We start from the raw sequence: 26,406 nt of genomic DNA, 5'->3' as shown, positions 1-26,406 counted from the left end.
ATTTTGAGTTTCAGTCCGAAGGACCAAAGGTTGCTATTTGGTCTAGATTTGCTTGGACAGGCTCTTCGAGTATATACCATTCCAATGGGGAAGATAATCTCCCATTATTGATCGTGAATTCAAATGCTTTGAACTCTTTAGGTCTTGTTTTGTAACCTTGAAGCTTTGAAACCTGTCGAGATTAACTTACAACTTCGCTAACCTAAGCTAACTTAAGTTACTAGACCAAGTAGATCATTATTGAAACCGTACTGTACACGCTTCGAAGGTTGTTGGTTGTTCATGCTTGTTTATTAAATAATGCCTATATGAAATCTATACAATGTGACTTTTTTAAGACAAAAAAAATAATATTTTATATTAATTATAATAATCGATTGGTTTGCTCATTTTGTTTTGATGAATAGAGTCACTATTATATGCATGACGTAACTTTTTTATCCGAAAACATTCATTTAAAATGACTTAATAAAATGATGTCATAACTTATATATTTAAAAAATGATCTTAAAACAATACAAAGGATGTTTAAAAAATGATCTTAAAACAATACAAAGGAAATATTCAAAGTATATTAAAATAAATCAAGGAAAATATTAAAAGAACAACGCCCTATACTAACATAAGACCTACGAAATTTAATGCAGCTACTCTATTCAAGTTTCATGGTCTTTGATGCGATATCGTCGTCAACTATACATGAGTGTATTGCTTTTACTTAAATATGAAAGTAACCCATTTCAAGAAATAATATGAAAGTAACACATTTCAAGAAATAGTCAATAAGTGACCTCACTATTGGAGTTGGGGAATGCAAACACAAATGTGTAGTACTTCTCAACACACGACCCCCACGTGTGAACGTGGGCCCATCAAGAGGCTCACACACCCACTAGACCTGCATGGTTGGGCTAGTTGGCTGTAGCCAGACGTCTGGAGGTACAACGATCCTCGTGTATCATGCCAAGCATGATAGTCATCATGATCATCATAGTGTACGCGTCCATACTTATCATAAAAAGGGAAGTATCCTGATGCATGTGCATACAATATGCATGAGGTCACTATACTTTTCATCTAAATCATTCATGTGGCACCTCACACATTCTTCACATATTATCCTAAGTAACATGCATGTATAAGCTTTCATACATTCATCATTCATATTTCATAACTTTACTTAAGGGTTATGCATCAAAAAACTCTTCATTGTCATACATGTCGTAGCATGTCATATCATAGTGCAATACGACATCGCATGCATACACATCATCTAACATGAGATATCATCATAATATATCATATCGTCATACATCTCATGTCATTATAGCATCATAACATATCATAGCATTATGACATATCACATCATCATAACATATTATATCATTTCAAAATACATGACATGTGCAGGGGCCACTGGGCACGTGTCATCATAATAAGACAAGTCATTCGATCGAGCCGATAGTAGGGTCACTTACTTGGTTGGCCTACGTTGAAGCTACTACGACCCCTTGATGCTAACTTAACGTTGCTCTTTAAAATTTAATTCAACCTAGGAGTCCCACAATTATAAATTAGAACTCTACCATGGGAATTGACTCACCTAATCTTGAATAAAATAATTTAAACTTAATCCTAATAATTTAAACTAGCTAATCCAAATTTTGCAAAAAATAATTTAAACTTGACTCCAAAAATTTAAACTAGCTAAAAGGTAGTCATACTAACCTTAAACGCTTCCAACGGGTTGAAACTAGTAGGAAATGGTCCAAACGTAGTAGACCCAAGCTGAATAAGCCAAAATGTTAGCCTGGAGTCATCAAAAAATGTATTCTCTGACTAGCTTCGAACCGTTCAAGTGGGATGGAAAGGAAGTAACAGACCTCATATCCCCCCCCCCCCCCCCCCCTTTGGGTTATTACATCATACACACCGAAAAAGAATTTTGGTCTTGGAAAGTGTCTTAATTTAGGAATTACTTGGGGGTATTGCTCCCTCTTCTGTTCACACTGTTTTCTCTGGGCTTGATGGTTTTGTAAAGAACATTTTCCTACTACAGAAGACCTTCACTTTTCGGGCTAAAATTCTTATTGGTCTTTTCTCGTTTTTTAGACCATCGTCTATCTATAAGGACTCATAATCTACGACATGAGTCGGGTTATCCAAGTATTTGCGAAGTATGGATACATCGCATATGTTATATATTGCAAAGAGGGACTGTGGTAGGGTTGGTCTATATGTCACTTGTCCAATCCAATCTAGAATGTTGAAATGTCCAATAAAGCATGGACTTAGCTTGCGGTTTCATACGAACCTTAGTATATCGTTCATCGAGACCACTTTCAAGCATACCTTGTTGCCTACATCAAACTCTAGGCCTCTACGTTATTACATCAATGTAATCTTTTTTTTTTTTTTTTTTTTTTTTGTCTACTCCAGCTTGTACACATCTATCGTCTAACCTTTTGTACGACCTCATTAGTGATTTGGATAAACTACAAAATGTTCCTCATTTAAAATAGCTCACTAAACCACATTCGGTAACATTCAGTGTCTAGGGAAAACAATTTTGTTCATCAAAGACTCATACTTTGAGAGCTTTATGTAACACTCACTATATAGAACATTAAGTTCACTTAAGGGTTTATCTTGTTAATTACAAACTAGTTTAAGAACCTCCTCGAAGATCTAATTCATTAAAATTATACAAGTTGTGAGCATTAGTGAGTCAAAAAACTTCACAGTCACTCATAACTACCACATTGAAACAGTAACAGTTTGATTTAAAAAAAAAAAAAAATCAAACATCGCCGAAAATCATATAATTGTGAATGAAATGAATGCCTCTGATATCCATTACACTATGTTATGAATGAAAGGAAATGTTATGTATGTCATGTCATGTCTTGCTATGTGACGTTATGATATGAACCACGACCAAGGAATTTCCATACCTCAAGGTCCAATTACAAGGACAAGAGACAAGAAGCTACAACAAACCTTGTACACTTATATTCAAACTATGGTGAGCTCATCAAAGGAAATTCTAGAAGTTGTTGGAGACCTCCATTGTATGTTGTGCAAAGTTGAGATTTAAGAAAGAGATGCATTAAATGCACTTTAAGTTGCATTTAATGAACTCAACTAAAATTTATGGAACTAGTCCAAGATGACAAAGCACATTTCATTCATTGCACTATTTAATTATAATTTAAATATTTATTTGTTTTTAATATAGGAGTTAATTATAATTTAAATATTTGTTTGTTTTTAATATAGGAGTTAAGGTTATATGGTAACCTACCATATTCCATCGTTAACTAGCCATTTTAATAGAAAGGTTATGGGTATTTCTCATTTTCTTTGATTAGGGACATCACATTTTTTAATTAAAAAAGAATAGAATTTCTATTTTTTTAGCTTTGTTGAGAGCTAAGATCTTCTTTGCAAATTCTTATGTTTAGAACTTGCATGCTAGAGTCATTCGAGTAGTAATGATCAAACCTCTTGTAGAGTGATTCAAATCATGAGTTTAGAAACGAGTTTCTTTACTCTTGATCTTGATCATCAAGGTAATCCGTTTCATACTTTTTCTTGGGTTGATTCCATATCACGTTATGTGATGGATAATGTGATGATTGTCATGCATACATAATGCATGTATGTAATATACATGGATGGAAGGAGAAAGGGAATGATGTTAATGTTATGCTATGAATGTAAATCATGGAGACCTCATACATGTGTGTATGTCATGTGTATCGAGATACTTCCCTATTATGTTATGTTAGTACGAACGCATACCTTCAATATTTATGTTTGTCATGATATCATGCAGGTCTTTCCTTTTCTGTGGTGTCTGCTGACGTGCAGTGTATTGTGCTCGATCAAGTCAGGCCTAGGGTACGTATACGAGCCTGCCTGGTGGGTCCATGTGCGCGTATATGGGCTGTGTGTGGTGAAGTACCACACATCCAACCCTGCTCGAAACTGTAAAGAGTCCATGGTTATGTTACGATTTTAAAGAATAGATCCCAAATCATGTTACGTTTGTGATTGTATTACTAACCCCAACAGTAGGGTGACTAATCGAGTATTTCTTAAAATACTCAAACCACGTGCTACCCTTATATTTTTCAGGTAAAGGTAAAGCTCCCATACACGGATGATGGTGAACGCTTCAAACGCCATGGAAGTCAAGATAGGTTAGTAGTATGCATGGTTTTACATTTAGTAGTTAATAGGTGTTTTGTTTATGTTTTATGCTAGAAGAATATGTTATTTCAAACTTCTCATTTTTGAATTAAATACATAAGTCCATGACTTTATTTGAAAGTATTTATTATGAACTTCGGTATATGTATTTAAGACATGCATGTAGTGACATCACTAATCTAGGGCAAGAAAATTAGGGGCGATACAAAGTAACTTAGAGCGAATCTTTGGAACATTCTCTTACTTGGCTCCTATACTTGAGGGAATTTTTGTTTCTTGATTGTACCTCTAGTTCATTGCTACCTTGATCAGTTTCTTATATTAAGTAAATAGTCGCATGACCGAAACTATCCTCTTATCAAAACTAATGTACTCAATAGAAAATGCTATGGTATTAATACTAGTGCTAGAAAACCTTGAGTACTTAATTCAACCTTAATTCCCAACTTTCCCACTTCCCTCCAGGTGACTTCTTCCCGGGGGAGAAGATGAGAAGGTGATGAAGCGTTTTACTTGAGAGTCGAGTAATGATGAAATATGACTACGACGGTAAAACTAGAATATGTTCATGACATGATATTATTTAGGATATATTGGGAAACGATATGACTAAGGATATGCGTATGGAAACGATATGACTACGACGTTATGATCATGATAGATTGATAAAACGATACGATAAGGTTATGTATAAGAAAACGTTAGGGTTATGATAGATTGATAAAACAATATGATAAGGTTACATTATGGTTATGATAAATTGATAAAATGATACGAAAAGGTTATGTATAGGAAAACGTTATGGTTATGATAGATTGATAAAACGATACAGTAAGGTTATGTGTCGCAAAGGATATGATTATGATGGACTGATGAAACAATATGGTTAGGATAAATAAGGGAACGATATGACTAAGGTACGTTCATGAAACGATATGATTGTGATATGTATAAGAAGGTTAAGGCTATGATAAGTTAATGAACGATATGACCCCAAAGTGTTTGCGAAATGATATGATTACAATATGATATGGGAATGACGAATATATATATATATATATATATATATATATATATATAGTAAAATGGTTTGAGGATGATATGATACAGGTTATGGTACGAAATATGTGATTATTGATATGTTTATATATGACATAATGTGAACCGATATGTTAGGAATATGTTGTGTGATGCTTACGGTATACGATATGATATGTGCATGTTGAGAATTGTTATGTTTGGAAGTATAAAAACGTTATGATATGTTATATGTGTGACATAAACGATATGATATGATTGAGATACAAAACGATGAACTAGCATGAAATACAACTTCGGCGTATGCATGAAAAATATGATAAATGATATGATAAACGATATGAGAAATGATATGAAAAACGATATGATATGTACGAAACGCTAGCGGAGTTGTATTAAATGATAATGAAAATGGAAAAATCTTGTGACCTCATGCATTGGAGGATACCCCTTATCCTTCACGATAGTGCGGACGCGTACGTTACGAGATAGGAAAACGATTATTATGGTTATCATAATGTTGCGATGGCCAAGCAGGAAAAGGATCATTATGTTTATCATAATCTTGCGATAGTCAGGCAGAAAAACGATCATTATGTTTAACTTAATGTTGCCGTGATGACCGCTACTTCTAACGGGTGTTCGACATAGAGAGCTCCTAGAGTGTGCTCGCCCGATAAGGAAAGGGGCCAGGAGATGTGCAAACCGATTGGTGGGTCCATACTCGCATGTGTGGTCCGTATGTAGGAAATTAATTACACATCCAAGCTACCCGTTAGGATAGCCGCCATAGGAAAGGAGACTGTTATGATAGATCTCATTCATAAAATTGTATGTGTTTGCATTTAAGCCCAATAGTTGGATCACTTACCGAATATTTCTTTAAATACTCAAGTCACGTACTATTGGTTAAGGCAATAAATTCCTGTACGGTTGACAACGACATCGCAACTCGAGACCATGACGCATGCATAGGGCAGTCGCATTTATTTTCTTAGACTTAGGCTAGAATATGACGTTTTTAATTTAAAAGTTTATTTATTTTATTTAGTCTTTTGTTGTGTGGTTTTAAAGGTGTTTTCAAAACATGTAAATCCATTATTGTGTTTTAAGATGAAAGTTATGTTTTATGAAAGTTTAAAGAAAGTATTTCTGCATTCAAGATTCTTGATATGTATATAGTAGCGACCTTAAATTAAGTAAAAAAATTTGTGTCGTTACAAAATCTATTTTGATATAATGTAAATATGTTGTATATTATGTTTTAGATTCTTTTTATTTTAATTTCACAAAAAAATTGACCGCCATTTTTCGTCATTAAGTCAACTCCAGTCCCGATCTATACTTCGGGCAAGCTAAAAAATTGGGTCGTAACAGTCTTTACGTTGCCACTAGTAATACAATTTCAAATCTTGATACATTTATGTATTGCATACGATGTATCATGAACTTTAGACAAGCTCATCATCATTATTAGCGACACATAGATGTCTATACCGAGAAGACCATCATCAGATAACCAAAAAAAAAAAAAAAAAAACACATTTTCATTCCTCTGGTATCTAATTGTTGCACCACCCAATTTGAGTAGGAATCTTCGTTTTGAGGTCAATTAGGCGTTGTCTCAAGCTAGTTTGGATAATTAACTTCATTTCCTTAATCGTAACGATGATTTTAGCTTGTTTCAGATCAACTTGTTTATCCATTTGGTTCATAGTAAAAGCTCACGTGCAAGTCTTCTTTCTTCTCAACGTGTCTGCAACATTGTTGACTTCATTAGGATGGTCAAGTATCTCCACGTCGTAATCTTTAACTAGTTCAAGCTACCTCATCGTATGATACTCACCTCCTTTTGAGTGATCAGATACTTCAAACTCCTATCATCTATGTACAATTGTATCTTCTCTCTATACGAATAATGTCTCCATATTTTCAATGCAAAAACCACAATACCCAACTCTAGACAGATTAACTCATAATTTTTCAATTGACGAGAGCGCGTAGACAATCAATCACTCTACCATACTGCATAACCACACACTCTAAGCCGTTAATGATCACATCAATATAGATCACAATTTTTTTGATCCCATCTAGCACAGTTAACACTAGTATTAAAGATATGATATTTGGAGAATATATTTTAATAATTAGTTATGGAGTATATCTTAGATATCCGTAATCCGTTAATATTTTTTTTTCTTTATTTTTTTGAAGTTGTTAGTAGTATATTTTATCTTAGGATTTGATTAGCGGTATATTTTATCTTATTTACAAGATTTAGTTAGATATATATTTTTCCATCATTTTTAGGTATTAGTTGATAGTTTGTATCCTATTTAAACGTGGTAAACATGAATGAAGATCATACTTTCGATCCCAATTCTATTTCTATTTCTATTTCTCATTCTTAACATGGTATCAGAGCACCGATCTTGATGTTTTGAAATATCAAAATTTCCTTTATGGCGGAATCAGCCAAATCCAGCTCCAAAATTTCGGAGGTTGATTGAACACATCGTTATTATATTTATCACTCCGATCAGTCAGGATATTCACTTGTTCCAATCAAATTAAATGGAATAAATTACCAATCCGAGAGTAAATCAGTTATGCATGCTCTTATTGCCAAAAAGAAAATTGACTTCATTAACGACACAATTGAAGAACCGTCTCCAGATTCAAATTCAACCAAATTTGAACTCGGGAATCGCTTTTAGAAGCTCCTCTCACAAGCTTCATCCCTCTTTACAAGTCAAAGTGGGTAAAGGTGAATGCAACCTTGGAGAAGTATAGAATAAGTCAACTAAACTAGCTTTCCCAACTCTAAAAATTTCACCTTTCAAATTAAATTAAAAATTTTAATTTTATTTTTTAAAAATAAAAATGAAAATAATTCAATATATTTTTTTTTATTAATTTCCTATTATCTTTTATTAATATTATTTAGTTCGGAGCAAACATTATGCTCGTGTTTGATATATCTTCCTATTCGTCGAATTAAAAAAAAAAAATTAATATTATTAATTTAATAGAAAAATATTTCTCCGACCTTCTATAGATAACTAACTTATTGACGAAAAAATCGAATTGAATAATTCCATATTCACTCGAATCTATTCTCTATCAAATCATTTTTTTTTTTATCCGATCAGCTACTTAGCTTACATAATTAGCTAAATATAAGAGATTATCTCATTGACACGAACAACGAACCGTGGATATTTCATGAGATTTTATGAAACTAAAGGGGTAAAATTCTAATTTTTTAAAAATGATAGAACCTAAATTTTAATTTTTTGGAAATTGAGGAAATAAATTTGCAATTTATCCTAAAAGAAAAAGAAAAAGAAAAAGAAAAAGGAAAAAGAAAAAAGAAAAAGAAAGAAAAATAATGATAGCAGAAAGGTCAAAGAGTCTGAGTGTGTTGGCTCTTTGTTTTCGCCCATTTTCTCATAAATCAGTTTGCGCGGTCGCTTGCCGTTCTTCCCTCCAACCCTCTAGGGCATACCACACACCAACACTGCGCCATCTCCATCTCCCAATTCCATGTTTTTCCTCAATTTCCTTCTCAATCTCTCTCTGCTATCGATTCCAGCTCTTCCTTAGCAGCTGCTCTCTCGCGGGCTCACACTCACGGTTTTGTATCTGTACGTTTCTTCTAATCCTTTGGTTTTTTGAGCTTTTTGTTACCCTCTCGTGTTGTTTTGTGGGGTTTTAATGTTTTTATCTCGATCTTCCTCTCATTCGTCTCGCTAATTGGTATTGTTCTACTATTCGGCAGGGAGGGAAGCTCTTGGATTTCGCGAATTCTGAGAGCTTTGGATAAGGAAAATCGTGGTGTTAATGAGCTTCGTGGAAAGAGTGGATAATGCGAAGGTAAAGATCGAAGACTTGTACTTTCCTGTTTCTTACTTGAGAACTGTTTTTTTCGCCCTGTTTCTTCATACCCGCTTGGAGACTGTTGGCGTTTTTGCTTAATCGGTAAGGAATTATTCGAAGTATGCAAAAATGGTAATGGTGAGTTGTAAGGGCTTATGACTAAAGAGAATAGGTATATGGGTAAGCTTACTATACATGAATTTGTGCTTCTAATAACTGATTGCTAGGGAATGGACAAAAGGATAAGGAGCATATTCGGTTCCACATGAGAATAAGTTCTGAAAGAATTTTGTCCCGAAGTGGCTTGAAGTTGTATTTAACAGACCTGAGTTACATGAAACTGGCCTTTTATGCTAGCAAGTGTAGCCTTTCTAGTTTATAGCATATGGATTTCCATTCTTTGTCGTGCTTTTACATTTGCTTATTAGGAATGACTTCCAATAAGGTACTAACTAAATAAAGTCGTTCATTCCAAAATTATGGTCTGTGAATAATGATTCCCTACTAACAATAACATTAACTTTTCATTACAATTTTTTTTTTTCGTTTTTAAAACACTTCTTTGAACAGAGTTAAAACCGTTTTCAAAATAGCCCAAATTTTTAATGAACTAAAAACTAGTATTTGAAATATTTTTATTGGTCACAGTGACTTTGTCAGTTCGTGATTTTTGTGATTTATATCTGAATTTGTACTTATCTTGATCTTATTGGCAGGAAATAGCTGTTTTAGTTTAAGGGAGTTGAATCGATACAGAAAATTGGCATTGTTCTAGGCTATTGAACATCATGTCTGGATTTCTACCATTCGATTCAACACATCATAGAACATCTGATGGTGGGTCTTCGAAGAGTTCTCAAGACAAGCAAGACGAAGCAGGTCATTGGTACTTGTCCAGAAAGGAAATCGAAGAAAATTCCCCATCAAGAAGAGATGGTATTGACTTGAAGAAGGAGACTTATTTACGAAAGTCATACTGCACATTTTTGCAAGATCTGGGCATGAGGCTTAAAGTGTAAGTCTTTGATGCTTGATTTTACCTAAATATTATGTATGTGGTAAATGGGGAATTTGTTGTGCAAGTCTGTATTTAGCGTTTAATGAAAACATGAATATTTTTTTTAGTGACCTATAGGATGCCCATTCATCTTATGCCTTAGTTCATATTGCAGTTTGGCTATGAGTATCATAGGCTAAAATGCACATTTTGAGCTTTATTCCATATGGATGTATGTTAAAAGTATGCGATTATGTAAAAATGCATTTGAGGAACAGGGTAGATTACAAATGTACCCCTTTACCAAAACCAATAGTGTTATTGAAGAGTTTGGGTAAAAGTACCTTCCTGTTAAGCGCTGATTGCATCATTAACTTTTATTTAAAAACTCTGGTTCCTCTCATGCTAATTCCCAAAACAGTGGTACCATGAAGCTCACTAATATGATTATTTAGGGTTTTACCTTTTTGAATTCTAGAGGGGAAACACCCTTGGTAGATTTTTTATTTTGGGTGGGGGGTGAAGAGTCGCAAGATTTTCATTAGAAACACAAAAGGAGGATAGAGAGACAAGAACTCTCTCTCCTAAACCCTTAAATTGGGATTGGAAAAAGAGAAGAAACTGCAATCAAGGCAAGTTAAAAATGTTGCCCAAAAGGGAAAGCATGTATATATGTTGTCCAACAGGGAAAGCATGTATACTAAAATGCATCACCTTATAAGTAGTTGTAAACCTCCCTCTTGCAATTTGCATTGTAGCTAGAGTTGGCCCAAATAGTTGCTTTGATACCAATTCGGAGTAGCCTTAGAGGATAAAAAGAGTTGTCTTTACAATATTTAATCAAATCTTTATTATGAATCTAAGTTTTGGATACATGAGAGAGATTCTCTATTTGAAGAGAATTATGGCAAATACAAATTCAAAAAGGGAAATTAAAAGGGATTAATCAAGAATATAACCATTAATATGAATTTATCCCAATTTACCCTAATCCTACGACATCATGGAGTCTTATGATGAAAGGAGAGAACCACATTGACGCTGCATGATATTTAGTTGCACATTGACATGGAAAACCTTTGGATATAATATAAGGCTAAAATTTGTCTATGAAGATCATGTTGTTTCTCTCCTTCCAAGGACTTCAAAGGAAAGCCGTATAAGCTGTATCCATAGGATCTCCTTGTCTTTTTTTGAAAGGATGTCCACCAACAAAGCCTGATGGCAACTACTATTGTCCTTATGCAAAGGAACTACCACTCAAAAGCTACTAGAATGGAAGTCCAAAATTTTCTTGTGAAGTCGCATGATCAAAATTAATGCCCATGTTTTATCATCCATGATGGGAAATGCAACACAGTTTGGGAGTAATTTTTGGATTAGGTATTGTGTTTTGATAGCTTTGTGGTGAAGCTCTGATAAAAAAGAATTATACATTCCATGTGTACTTGTCTCTCCAAAGAGGCCACAAAAGGAAACCTTGTGTGGGTCACTACCTTCGGTTACTAATCATGGATTTCAACTTTCTTGGGATTAAGAGGCCACATCCCATTGTCTTCATTGGATGTGGATGGAGGAATTATTACTTAGGCGTTAATCTTTTGGCTGGGAGGTTCTTCCGGTGGGTTTGGGCTCCCTTTTGTACCGGCTAGTTTTTTTGACCTTTTATATTCGTTCTCGTTTTTAAATGAAAACTTGCTTTCTAAAACAATTGTCTCCTTAGGGACAATAGCTAAGTTTTTGGGCGAGGGTAAGCTACTTGGTAAGTTCATCTTTAAGGTGGCATGGGAAGGTCGTTGTTGCAAGGTTTATGGTGGTAGACCAACACAAACTTGAGCATTCTTCGAGGTGTAAAGAGCAAGGAAATAGGGAAATCCTTGGCTATGGGAGAATGAGGCACCCAAGATATTGGATCCTTTACTTTTTTATTGTAGGCTCTATCCTTTATGAGGTTGAAGGATTTCAAAATTGTAGTCCAAAGACCTTGGTGAGTTGGGAGGCAATGAGGAAGCTTCTGAACCTTGGGAGGCTACAATCGGGGAATTAAGGATTCGTAACAAAGCTTTTCTGACAAAATGGCTTAGAGGTTCTCTCTTGAATTTGTTTGGTATAAGATTATTGTAAATACAGTCCTCATCTATTTGAGTGGGTGTTTGGGTGGAATGTAGACAATTCTAGACTAAGAAGCACAAACACTTTAGTTTGGCTAATATGTTCGTGGTCGATATGTATCCGTCACTTGGACACTCTAACACTTGTTGGGCATATATAAACACATGTTAACACATTAGGTATGTGTTAGACCCTAGTTATACAAAGTTAATGCAAGTCTCAGCATCTTTTAAACAAATACCAAGCACTTGTTTAGTATACTAATTAGACTCTTGCTAATATTGGACAAAACTAGTAAATTTTGAGAATAAAATACATTGAACTCATTTTTTAAGCACATAGGTGCATAAATTTATCATCCTTTTCCTTCTGGAAGATTATTATTGAGAAAATAGAAAGAAGGTTGTCAACATGGTCATCACGTTATACTTCAAAAGGCGGAAGACTTACCCTAATACAAGCCACATTATCCAACCTCCCTACCTACTATATGTCTCTATTTGAAATGCCACAAAAAGTGGCCGCGGATATAGAAAGACTTTTCAGAAATTACTTGTGGAAAGATAGCGCACACCTTGTTCGTTGGAATATTATAAACTTCCCAACAGAAAAGGGAGGTCTCAGTCTTCTCTCGATCAGGAAGAAGAACACAGCTCTCCTCGCCAAATGGATATGGAGATATCATCATGAAGAAAAGGCCTTATGGCGAAATCTTATAAAGGCTAAATATACTCCTACATCAAACAAAGATCACCTCCCTCCATCTTCTACAAAAGGGCCTTGGAAGTACATAAAGAAACATCAAAATCTCATCACCCACCGAACTCGCCATAAGGTGGGGAATGGGGGAAGCACATCATTTTGGACCAACCCATGGATTGAAAACACCACGCTAGCTTTTTGAAGTATCCACTTTTGTACAGGCTTTCTCACAACAAAAAAGGCACGATTAAAGAAAGGTGGAATGTTTTCAACAAATTTTGGGACTTGAAGCTTGGTAGGAACTAAAGGATAATGAAGCAGCGGAGTGGGCCGAATTAAGCCTTGACATTGCCCCTGTGGTATTGTCAAACAAAGAAGACTCATTTAACTTGTCTCCCCAGCGCTGACGGGGTCTTTTCTACAAAATCCTTGATGATGGACATGGGGGAAAAAATAAAAGCAATAAATCCCATGCTAGCAAAGACAATATGGAAAGGACATCAACCTAAAAAGGTGAAGTTCTTCATTTGGGAAATAGCGCATAAAGCCATCAGCGCAAGTGAAAATCTTCAAAAAAGAATGCCTTACATCACCCTCTCTCCAAATTGGTGTCCACTATGCAAGAAAGCAAACGAATCACAAAGTCACTTGTTTATGCAATGCACATACACTCAAAATTTCTGGACAACGATTCTCAATATATTCGGATGGCATCTCACATTTCCTAGGGAGGTAAATTTTTTTTTGGATATGGCCTTAATGTACCACCCTTTCAAGAACGCAAAAGCCCTAATGGAAAAACCTCATCATGGCTTTATTTTGGAATCTGTGGAAAGAAAGAAATCAGAGAATATTTGCAGAAACGACACAGACCTACACTAAACTTTTCGACAATGTTGTTTACCAAGCTATATCTTGGTGTAAACTGTCTAATATTTTTACTTCATATAGTTATACCTCCCTCATTGCAAATTGGGAAGGTCTTTTGTAAACATCATGGATTATACATCCCTCTTGTAAATTTCACTCATCAATGAAATTGTCTCTTATAAACAAAAAAAAAAAAAAAAAAAAAAAAAAAAAAGAAAGAAAAAAAAAGAAAAAAAAGGTAAGTGTATCCTTACTTTGCTTGTGTTCTAGATATTTAAAAAAGGACGTGTCACCGTTTCTTGTCTTATCATATTCGTGTCTCGTATCCGTATTCATGCTTTTTAGCTTCCAAATCTTTGGAAAGATATCTCTACTGAGCTCCTATCTTTCTCTTTGTTGGTCATTGTTTTGTGAGTGGTGGGAGAGATGCTTACTTTTTGGGAGGATAGGTGGGTGGGGTATAGTCCCCTTTACTCCATGTATCCTCGTTTTTATCACATGGCCTCCATGAAAAATAGTTTTGTGGCTGAAGTCCTTAGTCCTTTGAGGAGCTCCCCTTTTTTCACTGGGTTTTTGTTGTTTGTAATCCGATAGGGGAACTTTGAACATCTTGGCTCTTCTAGCTTTGATCAGGGATTGGCCTTAGACTGAAGAGAAAAAATGTTCACTTTTGGAGTCCAAACTCCACTAGGGTAGCTCATTTTTCCGTGTTAAATCCCTTTCGTTTAGTGAGTCATTTTTTCCCCTTTCTCCTTATTGCATTGGGAAAGGTTCAATCCTGAGGGTTCATTTTACTTTTGGCAAGTTATTCATGCAAGAGTTAATACTTTTGAGGGCTTTCAAGAAAGATGCTTTTGTTGTTTGTGCTATTTTGTTGCATCCTTTGTCGAAGGGCAAAGGAAGATCTTGATCACTTTCTTTTTTTTTTTTTTTTTTTTTTTTTTGCCTGGATGTGTTTGGCTCTCAATTTGCTAAATATAGTGGTTGCAAGGAGATGATCGAGTGGTTCCTTCACATCTTGCCTTTTCGTGAGAATGAGAGATTCTTGTGGAGGGCGGGGTGGGGTGAGAAGCATAATCGAATCTTTAGAGGAACGGAGAGAATCCCCAATGATGTTTTTCCACTGTCAGGGTTCTATGTTTCCCTTTGGATGTTAGTTTCTTAGGTCTTTTGGATACCAGGCCGAGAAACCCGGGCAACCACTACCCTATGTGCCGAGAATTTCTTTTCTTTCCTATGCTTTCGGGGCGAAGCCGTGAGACCGAGTTTACGAGGGATGAAAGAGCTCGACCGGACGGCTTTGTTTGCCCCAGCTTGGCGAAAAATTATTGCTTTGTATTATTTTAATTGATTGGATGCCCTTTCTTTAATTGAGTTCCTTTTGTAGGCTTGGTTTTTTTTGGATACCTTTCTATTCTTTCACTTTTTCTTGATGCAAGTTCAGTTTCTAATTAAAAAAAAAAAAAAAAAAAAAACTAGAACCATGGCTTAAATTCCAATCTTTGCCCAGATGACTCTTTCCCATGAAACAAGGTTAATGTGTATATAATCATGAATGATGTTTTTCCCCCTTTACTTAGGAATGAGGAAGATACAAGTATTTGCTTCCCCTTTATTGGGGATAAAATTCTATGGTTTCCTTCATTTCACGCTTTCCAATGACTATCTTTCATTACATTTGACCATAAGGTGTTCATACCATTACGAAAGTCTCCAAAAGATGAAGCAAATTGTCTTTGCAGTAAGTGATTTTGACGACTTTTTGGAATAAGGACACGTATTTTTAGTAAACCATCACTTATCATTTAGATCACTTTTTCTTGTAATGACTTGGAATGATTTAGAATTCTACACATAACTTGTTCTTCACAGTTCACACCCACTTCAAGTGGCACTCTACATTCATTTGCTTGGTAGTATAGAACCCATTATGACATCTTTTGAGATGTTCATACCATTGTAAACATCTCCGAAAGATGGAGCAAGTTGTCTTTGCAGGAAGTGATAAAGGTTCGAAGACTTCTTGGAATAAGAACTCTTATTTTTAGTTAACCTTCCATCATCATTTAGATCATATTTTCTTGTAATGACTTGGAACGATTTAGAATTCTGCACAACAGTTGATTTTCACAGTCCACATCCACTTCAAGTACTGCACTACATTCATTTGTTTGGGACTTAAGAAACCAAGACTCGATCAGCCCACTTTTAGACCACACTACATTCTTCTTTCTAGGATGAGAATGGGAACAGTGTAAGGGCCAGATTTTAGAAGACAAGTAGCTTGTCCGCTGCACTATTTGTGGTGCTTTCTCAATTACACTATGGGCGAAACCAATCATGAGTTTCAACTAGCACAGAACCTTGAGAAGAAATTTACCTTAAAGGGATTAACCTCAATTAAACTGAGGACTTTATTGTTGTTGTTAAAGTCTGCTGCCACTCCTCTTTATTCTCAATTGGCTAAATTATGAAGACCAATTGTTGAGCGTGAGTTTAAAGGTGGATTGTTGAGTAAAAGGAGTCTAGGGTGTCGTTTCAATGGTTGTTAGTACTTTGTTTTGATTCCTTTCTCATCATGTATTTTGTAATTAAATGAATTTTTTCACCCCAATTTGAGAGCAAATTCTTCTGAAAAGAATGAATCTCTCATCAAGTCATTGGTTTGCTTAGCTTAAGTCAGTATTGATTTCATTGGTTTGAATTTCAAAGGGTTTATTTTTTATTTTTTTATTTATCTTAGTTTGAGGTAGTTTTCTTTGCAGAATTTTGAGGCTTTTAGGGTTCTTTTTCATTAGGGTGGAAGATTGTTTAAGTTAGCATTTATTTCCTTGGTTTGAATTTAAAAAGTTCTTGTTGGAAGAAGCCTTTTCTCATCCGACGTTTATTCTAGTTTTTAGGGGCATTAATGGTAAGTCTAAATTGTCTTTCATTTTCAAGATAATAATTTCAGATTTTGGGTCTCTAGGCAGTATACTCCTCAAGTTTGTTCGGTTTTCATTAATGTGCATGAGGAAGAAGATTGTAATCACTTCTAGGTTCTGGATTTGTATTTTCTTTCTTTTTTTAAACTCCCATCGATTATTTGAACCCTTGAACATTTTTTCATTTTTATTATACCATTGATAAGTTGTTTCTCGTTAAAAAATAAATTACTTAATGGAGGTGGATGGCTTTTTGGAGCTGGCTAAGGTATAAGGAAACGTATTAGTGTGTACCTGCCCTAGCTTAAATGCATCATTGCCCAATAGCAGCTTGTAACAAAGGCGTGAACCACCTTTTGTGTTTTACAAAATGATTGAAACTAAACTAGGCCCTTATCTTCCTACCATATTTGGTAACAATTATCTTGTTGCCAAAGGGCACATTCTTCCAATATCAAGTATTGCAGTCACCTAGCGACCAATGGAAAAATTATTCCTTAAATTGCCTAATAGTGAGTACTCAAAACTGACGGAAATGACCCTACTTTTCCATTGCCAGGTTGCCTTGTAATCGTTGTTACCCCTGGGGAAATTCCTCATACAATGTTTGATCCTCTTAGTGAGCGACAAAAAAGTTAAGTTGGGAGTATTTTGGGCATCACTTGTATAAGAGTTGATGTCAACAACCATTAATTGATGCTTTTGGTATTATCGCTCCAAGAAATAAACAAGAGATTTAAGTTCTAACTAGTAGTAGCACACTTGAGTCATCTATCATAGCATTAGAACTTCCTTTAAGTTCATGATGTCTAAGATGCTGATCAAGTTCAGAGTGCGTTTGAAATCATCATCCTTTAGGTCTTCTTGAAAATGAATTGTACCGTCTATGCATGGGAGATGGCTTGCTATGCTTTGCTCCTTGTCAACGATCAACTTTTATGATGTCTATGATACCTTTGTCTATTCTGTTGCCCATTAAGTTGCCCAATATATTGGCTGCAAAAATGAAGATGAATAGAGAAAATGTGTCATCTCATCTCAACCTCCGCCAATACTTCACCTAGGTCGATCATTTGATAAGATACAATTTCATTGATGTATGAAATTTATAAAAGGCGATATGTCCATGTAGATTAAAAAAGTGAAGGGAAGCCTGAAAGGTAGCATAAAGATTAGACATTTTACACCATGAAATAGCATAGTAAGTGATCAAATTGAAAAACTTATTAAAAGTTTGCTCTTTATCAATGAAGTCACGTTGTTTCCATCTTTTCCTGAGAATCCAAAAGAAAGTGGGAGTAATATGCATCCAAAGTATGGCCTTTGTATTTTTAAAAGGGTGATTGTAGAGAGGAAAAGTTCAATTTCAAGAGGGAAGGTCAAATACCATCCAAATGCCGAGCCAACTCTAGTGTAAAATTGAGCTGCAAACATGCAATGCATAAATAAATGTTCTGGGGTTTCATCAAGTCTTTTGACATATAAAGCATCAACCCAGGGAGATGGCAAGAAGGCCATAGGAGCTGGAAAACATCATTGGTGTTTGCAGAGAGATATCCTATGAAGTGTAGAATGATATCCTATGGAGAGAGAGACATGCTTTTTATGGTGGTATTCAAAACCTCTAGTTGTGGCCTCTTTGCAATGAGATATCCTATGTGAGTGTGGGTAGTGAATGACCGGGGGAAGTAACCCAAGGATCCTTCCAAAAAGAGGTTGATGCTCCATTGCCAACATGATGATAAATGCAGCTGGTGATGATCTTACTATTTGATCATGTTTTTCCTTGAGCCTTTGGTGGGGTCTTAGCCCAATTTCAATAATTAGTAGACCCATATTTTCCTTGATCAGTCCTACAAAGAGCTTGCTTTTATAGGTTATATTGTCAAACCCATTGTGCCAGAAGAGCTTTGTTTTTGTCCATCAATGATTAAAGGCCAAGGCGTCCTTGATCTATGGGACAGAGGATGTTACTCCAAGGCCTCCTTGGTCCATGGGATAGAGGATGTCACTCCATCTAACAAGATGACACCCTTTTCATAAGAAAGTCTCGAATAGTCTTCCACCTCTTGAGATACCTTGTTTGGCACCACAAACAAGGTAAGTTAGTAAGTTGGAAGGTTTGATAAGGTGGCTTGCTTGAGAGTAAGTCTTCCATCCTTCTAAGTAGAAATGGATCCCCAAGTCGATAATCTTCTCTCAATTTTCTCAATGATTGTAGCCCGAAAAGATGATGATATTGGAGCATCATTAAGGGGAAGCCTAGATAGTGTTAGACCATGAGCTCAAGATATCTCTTCGAAAACTTTAACCACACCAAAAAGGATAAAGGTTGATTCATCCTCCATATTGGTGAAAAGAATGGTGTCATCTGCAAACTAGATGTGGCTAATACAAAGGGTTCCTTGACCTACTGGAAAACCTTTGATTCGATCTTCACATCCAGCTTTTTATATCAATCGACTGAAACTAGTGGACCCCCTTGTCGAAGACCCCTTGTAGCTTATATTTTACTGCGAGGACAACCATTAATTACAATAGAGAAATTGGTGGAAGAAGTGCACCCTTTGTTTAATCCATGATTTCCATTTATAACCAAAACCTTTGGAGGCAAGTATAAGATCAAGAAAGTCCCAATCCACCTTGTCAAAAGCCTTAAAATATAAAGTTTGATAACTTAACCTTTTTTCCCCTTTTCTATTCATCTATCAATTCATTAGCCATTAAAGAAGCATAACATTTTGTCTTCCTTCAACGAAAGTCGTTTGGTTATTAGTAATGGTGAGGGGGAAGTACCTCTTTGAGATGCTCTGATAGGAATCTTGTAAGGCAATGGGACGAAAATCAACTACAGGTTTAGCATCGATTTTCCTTGGAAGTAAATAAATTTGTCTCATTAAGGCTAGTGTTAATAATCCCATTCTGAAAAGGGAAAAAAGTCTTGAAACACTCTCATAATATCGAGTAGGAGCATGTTCCACATTTTTAAAGACTTCTGCTGTGAAACCATTGAGCTCAGGAGTCTTGTCCATTTCAAGAAGATCAACATCCTGCAAAATTTCAAATTTTGTAAATTCACCTTCTAAATCAGCTAATAAATAAATCTCGATTGGTTCCAATCACCAAGTTCACTGTTCTCATATATAGCTTGATGTAAAAATTGATGCATTCAACTAGAATCTCCTCTTCCTTCATAAGGCTTCTTCCTTGATTGGAAAGAATCTCAAGGGCGGTGGATTTCTGTTTTCTTATTGGTCATAATAAGATGGAAGAAGCTAGAATTTGTATCACCATCTTCAATCCAACGCTTTTTGCATTTTTGTAACCACCTTTGATCTTTCAAAGCTCCCAGAGATGTTATCTCTGCTTTCTACAAGGTCCTATTGAAATTTCAGTCAACAATTGGTTCCTTCCCACTCTGCTTTCCTTGCTTTGGAAGATTAAAAATCTCTAAGGAGTTCAATTGCTTGGTTGGTTGTACTTAAGCAAATTAGCACTATTGACCTTGCCAAAGGTCTTCCCCCTATGTGTTGTTGGGGCTTAAATGGATTAGTTCAACCGAACCTACTCAATATGGGTTACTTCGTTGTTTTCATTAGGTTAAGAGAGAATGGCTAAGCTAAAAGATAAATACATACTATTACACTCAACACGAGAAATATTATAATGTTCCATCATGATAGTATGGATAATTATCTTTTGAAATTTTATTTCTTAACTAATATATCTCTAAAATCATATTTAATGCAGGCCTCAAGTAACAATAGCCACAGCTATAATATTCTGTCATAGATTCTTTCTTCGTCAGTCCCATGCAAAGAATGACAGAAGGGTATGTATCTTGTTTTGATTAATTATAACAAAGTTATGCTCCTGATATTGTTTTCATGGTGTATGTATCAAAGATTACTTTAAATTCTTACTTACATGGCCAAATATCCATTTAAATCTTTGCTATTACAATAAAATTTGTTTATTGCATTAACTCGTGACATAGAACACTCAGACTTCGTAGCAGTGAAAATAGTTATTGATATGAAGTCATGAAATATAAACAATTTTGGATCTTTTTGTTTTTTTCGCTTTAAAATGTAGTATGTGAACTATTTGTTGAAAACTCTGCATTTATGTTTTTGGTAGTAGTACCATCTGCAAATTACTTGGGTTATTTTTAGATTACTTATTTTATTCAGAAATAGTTATCACATAGACTGCATATGATGAACCTTTTATTTAGCAAGTGGTTTTAATTAATTGTGCCAGCCAAATATTATACAATTATGTAGAAGGTAATAGCAGGAAAAAAAGGTAGATGTTAAAGAAGGAAAGAATGGATATTGAGTGATTATCAGGATACTTAGACTTATGTTATTAGTATGATATGCAGACCATTGCAACTGTCTGTATGTTCCTTGCTGGGAAGGTTGAAGAGACGCCTCGCCCACTAAAGGATGTAATCATTGTATCTTATGAGATTATTCACATGAAAAATCCTGGTGCTGCCCAGAGGATCAAGCAGAAGGTTGTCTCTTACTGATGTTGTTGAAAACATGTTAATTTGTTTGCTTACTTAAGTGAAAGTTACCAATCAAGTTGCCCGTGTTCCTAAGATGTCTGTGTTCTCTCTCTCTCTCTCTCTATCTCTTCCACATGTGCACACACACGTTTCATTTTTTTTAATTATGATTGCGCTAAATATTGTAGTTCCACTTTTTTCTAATTGATCTCTTTTAATCATGTAGGAAGTTTATGAGCAACAGAAGGAGTTAATTTTACTTGGTGAGAGGGTTGTTCTTGCAACCTTAGCTTTTGACCTGAATATTCATCACCCTTACAAGCCACTTGTTGAAGCAATAAAAAAATTTAAGGTTGCCCAGAACGCACTAGCTCAAGTCGCATGGAATTTCGTCAACGATGGGTAAGATCAAGAAGCTATTTGTTTGTCCATGATTCTTGTAGTTCTATTAGATAGCCTCTCCTCTTATTCACTCTTCTGAGATGCATTATAAAAACTCCGACACTGATTCTTTGGGCAGGTTGAGAACATCACTCTGTCTGCAGTTTAAACCCCATCACATCGCAGCAGGTGCCATTTTTCTTGCTGCCAAGTTTCTTAAAGTGAAGCTTCCATCGGATGGTGAGAAGGTTTGGTGGCAAGAATTTGACGTGACCCCTCGCCAATTGGAGGGTTGGTGTCCCTTCATTTTGTCAATTGAGATAATCTCTGACCAAAATTGTCAGCCTTTGCTGTTTGTGGCTCTGATCTTTGTAATTCTCGTCCCTTAGAATTGTAAAAAAAAAAAAAACAACCTGAACCAGATGATTTTCGATATTCACATATAATTCCTTGAATGCTGTGAAGAATGATCAAGAATGTGATATATACTATCATCTGGTACGGGTCATAGATTTTCCCGATTAATAGTGGCATCTACGATAATATAGCTGTTTCCGACTGTGCTGTTTCTTTGAAGTCATTGAGTTCAACAACTGGAAAATTTAATTAATTATTTTAATCATTTTATCTGTATTTGTTGCAGAGGTTAGCAATCAAATGCTAGAACTATACGAGCAAAATCGGGTGCAACCAGCTCAGGGAAGTGAAGTCGATGGAAGTACTGGTGGCGGTCCGAGTCATCATAATGTAGCAAAAACTACAGCTGAAACTGAGGAACAGACTTCAAAGCAAGTATCCTCTTGTTCGGCACCTGACCATTCATATGCAGACAATCATGGGGTACCTCAAAGAGCTGTCCAGAATCCTGGTAAGAACAATGGGACCGCTACAGAGGGGGGTAGTGCCATTACTTGTCACAAGGTGGACCCAATAGATAATCATCAAAATGATGAATTGCCTTACAAGGAGAGCAGCAGAGATATTTCAGACAGAACAAGGTCTGTAGTAGAGCACGCTGGAGAAGAGAAAGAAAAAAACAGTAGTAGAAGTGAGACTGCGGAAGCTGGAGAATGGAGGGATGATGGTGTATCTCACAAGTCTAGCAGTCTAGTTGGACGAAATGTTGAGGTTCGGGAAGGTCCAGTCGGGCAGTCGCCCAAAGCTATCAAAATGATCGATAGAGACAAGGTTAAGGCAGCACTTGAGAAAAGAAGAAAATCACGTGGAGAGATGTCCAAAAAGAAAGATGTGATGGATGAAGATGATCTCATAGAGAGAGAGCTGGAAGATGGTATAGAATTGGCGGCAGAGGACGAGAAAAACAGGCGGGAACGGGGTCAAAGCTGGTCTAAGGTCTATAACCAAGATGATGGAAAGGCTTATGAGGAATCTTTAAGTGAACATCATGCAGGAACCAAGAGCCACACTTCTTGGGGGACCAAAGTAGAGAATATAGTTGAAGAAGGGGAGATGCTAGATGATGCTTCCCCAGCTTTGAATAGCCGCAAGAGAAAAGTCGGAAGATCGCCTGATTGGCACTCCGACGGAAAGAAGTGGAACGATTCTCTGTCTAATAACCATCACCATGCTGTGGAAGATGGAAACCGCAAGAATCGCTCCGTTTACGCAGATAGGGAGCTCAAAAGACATGCCCATGAGAATCACTATTAAACTCGATTGCAAGGATCCAGTTCTGTTATATTGTAGCCATAGCATGTGTAACCTGGGTAGTCCAAGTACTGAAGCAGTGAGAAGTATACCAATTCCGTGGAACATACGTCATCACGAACAATACAAACTGTCGATGGAATGCTTCACCTGCTAAACCTAGGAACTGGAGTATTTACCACTTGAAGAAGGTGAGTGTTTACTTCAGGACATTGTAAAGCTCATATTCTTGGCCGAGATCAAGAATTCGAGCATGGACGCGTAAGCTTTCTCTTGCTTCCGCTATTTTTCACGCAAGGAAGCCACGAGGACTGTTCTTTTGATCGTAATTAACATTATGTTTTTACTGTACTCTAGGATCATTGTGTTATGCTTTTTGTTGCCAGTTATAAGTGTAATTTGGTTTAAAGTACTCATTTTTCGTAGTTCGATATGTAATTTTGGTCTAGGATTCAAATGTATCTCAGTCAGTTGAGCTTTTAGCCAGACTATTACCCAAAATCAGGAGGGGAAAAAACTGTAATGCATGCTCTGGGAATTTCCCATTTTGTGATTCTTTTGGTGATGGTAACTGTATAAACTCAACTGGCAAGTTTTGTGTTTTAAAATTATTAGAATGGTTGCCTTATAATAACCCAAATTTACTCTGTTCTGTTCATATATATCTGAAAGTAACATTTTTTATATACTTTTGAAGTATGTCTTTCTGGATTATGCCTAGTTTTAATATTTGATCCTTGTGACTGAATGAAATACAATAGCCTCTATGATTTGTTGGCTTTTTTTTCTTGTTATTTGGGAATAGAATTTGTAATGTGTGGGAAGAAAGTGGTACAAGAAGTCGTGGATATACTTCTGGATAATGGGATCTGCGAATAACCAACAAGACATGACCATAATAAGGTTTACAAGTCTTTTTTTCGAGGTAATTGAAGGCAAAGAGGGAAGATTTTGAAAAACTCTGCTTGGCAAACGGGTCGATTATTCAAGACGTTCTGTGATTGTTGTAGGTTCCTCGCTTTCATTACATCGATGTAGATTGCCTAGCGAAATTGCAATAGAGCTTTTCCAGACATTTTGTTGAGCAAGAGTAAAATTCGGAAAAAAGAACCCCTTATATGGAAAATATTTCAGGAAGTTATGTAGGGACATTCTCTATTACTTAATAGAGCCCACTTTACATAGATTATGCATCCAGACATTCCAACCTATTTTAGTGGAAGGACGTGCTATTTGTTTACATCTATTAGTTTGCCAAGGATTCAATGCATACTTCATGGGATCAAATGGTTGTTCATATATCGTGGATGGCTAGGTAAGCTATAACTTTTTGCTAAATTCAAATATGATGTCGTGTAAGGTAATAGAAACCTTAAATTTTTTATTCAACTTGTACTAAATTTTTATAACTGAATCAGTTTAAACATCCTATAAACATTTTGTTTTGAATTGTTTATGTATAACTCCGAGAGATGTCTACAGAACGAGGAAGCTTTATTTTATTCCCCATTATTGAGAAACTTCCCATTTATTTTAACCCGAAAACTTCTTTAAATACATTAGATTAACATAAACTAAAGAAACAATAAAATATTGATTTCAAATAAACGGTAACTATTTTCTTTTATCTTTTCATCTTTCTCAAATTTTTTCTAACGAAATTAAATAAAAACAGCTACAAATCACTAACATAAAATCTAAATTGATTCACTTACGAACGTTCGTAAGATTTTGATCGAGACGATTATTATTTTAAAATTTAAAAAACAAAAATCAATTATTTGTCATCAATTTACAATTTTAAAAAATAATAATAAAAAAAAGTTGAGGTGGGCTAATCTCTTATCCAAGATAGGAGGAAGAGAGAATCAGAAACAAAACCTCAGCCAATCACAACTCTCCAACTCAGCTTCCTTAATTCTTCTCATCTTATCCAAAACCTCTCCCTCCACCACTAATCTCATCCACTCTGAATCTAAAACCCTTCCCTCCACACTCTTTCCCCAAATCTCTTCCTCTTTCTGCTTCCGCCATTTCCAATCCTTCAAACCCACAAGAGATTCATCGCCAAATCCCTTCACAATGTCTCTAACAATCCCCACAAACCTCTCAAAACCCCTTTTGAAGCCCAAATTCAGCTCCTCATTGGCCTCAAAATCAAGACCCTCTTCCTCAATCCTCTGTTCCGCCACCCAAAATCAAAATGGAAGTCCTGAAAATGCTTCCTCCTCTCTGCAGGCTTTCTCCGCCGCCTTAGCCCTCTCCTCCATCCTCCTCTCTGCCCCTCTCCCCGCTGTCGCCGACATCGCTGGTCTCACCCCCTGCAAGGATTCCAAACAATTTGCCAAGCGGGAGAAGCAGCAAATCAAGAAATTGGAATCCTCTTTGAAGAATTACGCTCCCGACAGTGCCCCGGCGCTGGCGATCCAAGCTTCGGTCGAGAAGACGAAGAGACGATTCGCTTTCTATGGAAAACAGGGGCTTCTTTGTGGGGCTGATGGGTTGCCTCATTTGATTGTGAGTGGCGACCAGAGGCATTGGGGTGAGTTTATAACTCCTGGGTTCTTGTTCCTTTACATTGCTGGGTGGATTGGATGGGTTGGAAGAAGCTATTTGATTGCTATTAGAGATGATAAGAAGCCTACCCAGAAGGAGATTATCATTGATGTTCCTTTGGCTACTAGCTTGGTGTTCAGAGGCTTTAGCTGGCCTATTGCTGCTTACAGAGAGCTTGTCAATGGCGAACTCATTGCCAAGGATGTCTAATTCTCTCCTCCGACAGGTATTGCTTCTTTGGCTCAAAGTCTTTTGTATTATGAGCTATGTTGTTTATGTTCTTTGCCAATGTTCTTATTTGGTTCATGTTGCTTTGTTGTGGTTGTGACAGAGATAGGGAAAGTGGAAGAGAGATTAACTTTTGGGATTGGGGTTGGTGAAATATGTGTATTTCAATTGGGAACTTGAGATGAGTTTATGCAATGGTTGGTTGTATTTTGTTCACTACTTCCCCATTCTTTGCATTATGTGTACCCTAAATTTGTAAAGATTGTGACTCGGTGCGACTCCGACATTATGTGTTTATAGTTGCAACGTTTCTCTTA

The 26,406-nt window shown here is 36.0% G+C and overlaps 2 protein-coding genes across 3 annotated transcripts; both read left to right on the top strand.

Annotated features, from left to right (window-relative positions):
• The first annotated feature begins 8,720 nt into the window (after positions 1–8,720).
• On the top strand, positions 8,721–23,858 carry LOC111801329 (cyclin-T1-3). Of its 2 annotated transcripts, XM_023685286.2 has the most exons (8): positions 8,721–8,903; positions 9,038–9,132; positions 9,852–10,150; positions 20,491–20,572; positions 21,128–21,262; positions 21,483–21,658; positions 21,777–21,928; positions 22,281–23,858. In XM_023685286.2, the coding sequence occupies exons 3-8, from the start codon at positions 9,924–9,926 to the stop codon at positions 23,306–23,308; spliced, it is 1,800 nt and encodes a 599-aa protein (XP_023541054.2). In that variant the 5' UTR covers positions 8,721–8,903; positions 9,038–9,132; positions 9,852–9,923; the 3' UTR covers positions 23,309–23,858. The 2 variants fall into 2 exon arrangements, with proteins under 2 accessions (XP_023541054.2, XP_023541055.2); XM_023685287.2 differs by lacking the exon at positions 21,128–21,262.
• A 1,428-nt stretch (positions 23,859–25,286) lies between these two features.
• PSAF (photosystem I subunit F) lies at positions 25,287–26,406 on the top strand. Its single transcript, XM_023686572.2, has 2 exons — positions 25,287–26,087; positions 26,193–26,406. Exon 1 carries the CDS (start codon positions 25,388–25,390, stop codon positions 26,069–26,071), a length of 684 nt encoding a protein of 227 aa, XP_023542340.1. The 5' UTR covers positions 25,287–25,387; the 3' UTR covers positions 26,072–26,087; positions 26,193–26,406.

The sequence above is a fragment of the Cucurbita pepo genome, chromosome 9 (genome assembly GCF_057944985.1).
Source record: "Cucurbita pepo subsp. pepo isolate OVF chromosome 9, ASM5794498v1, whole genome shotgun sequence".
Lineage (NCBI taxonomy): Eukaryota > Viridiplantae > Streptophyta > Magnoliopsida > Cucurbitales > Cucurbitaceae > Cucurbita > Cucurbita pepo.
The sequence above is the reverse complement of the archived record's forward strand: the minus strand, read 5'-3'. Positions and strand labels throughout refer to the sequence as shown.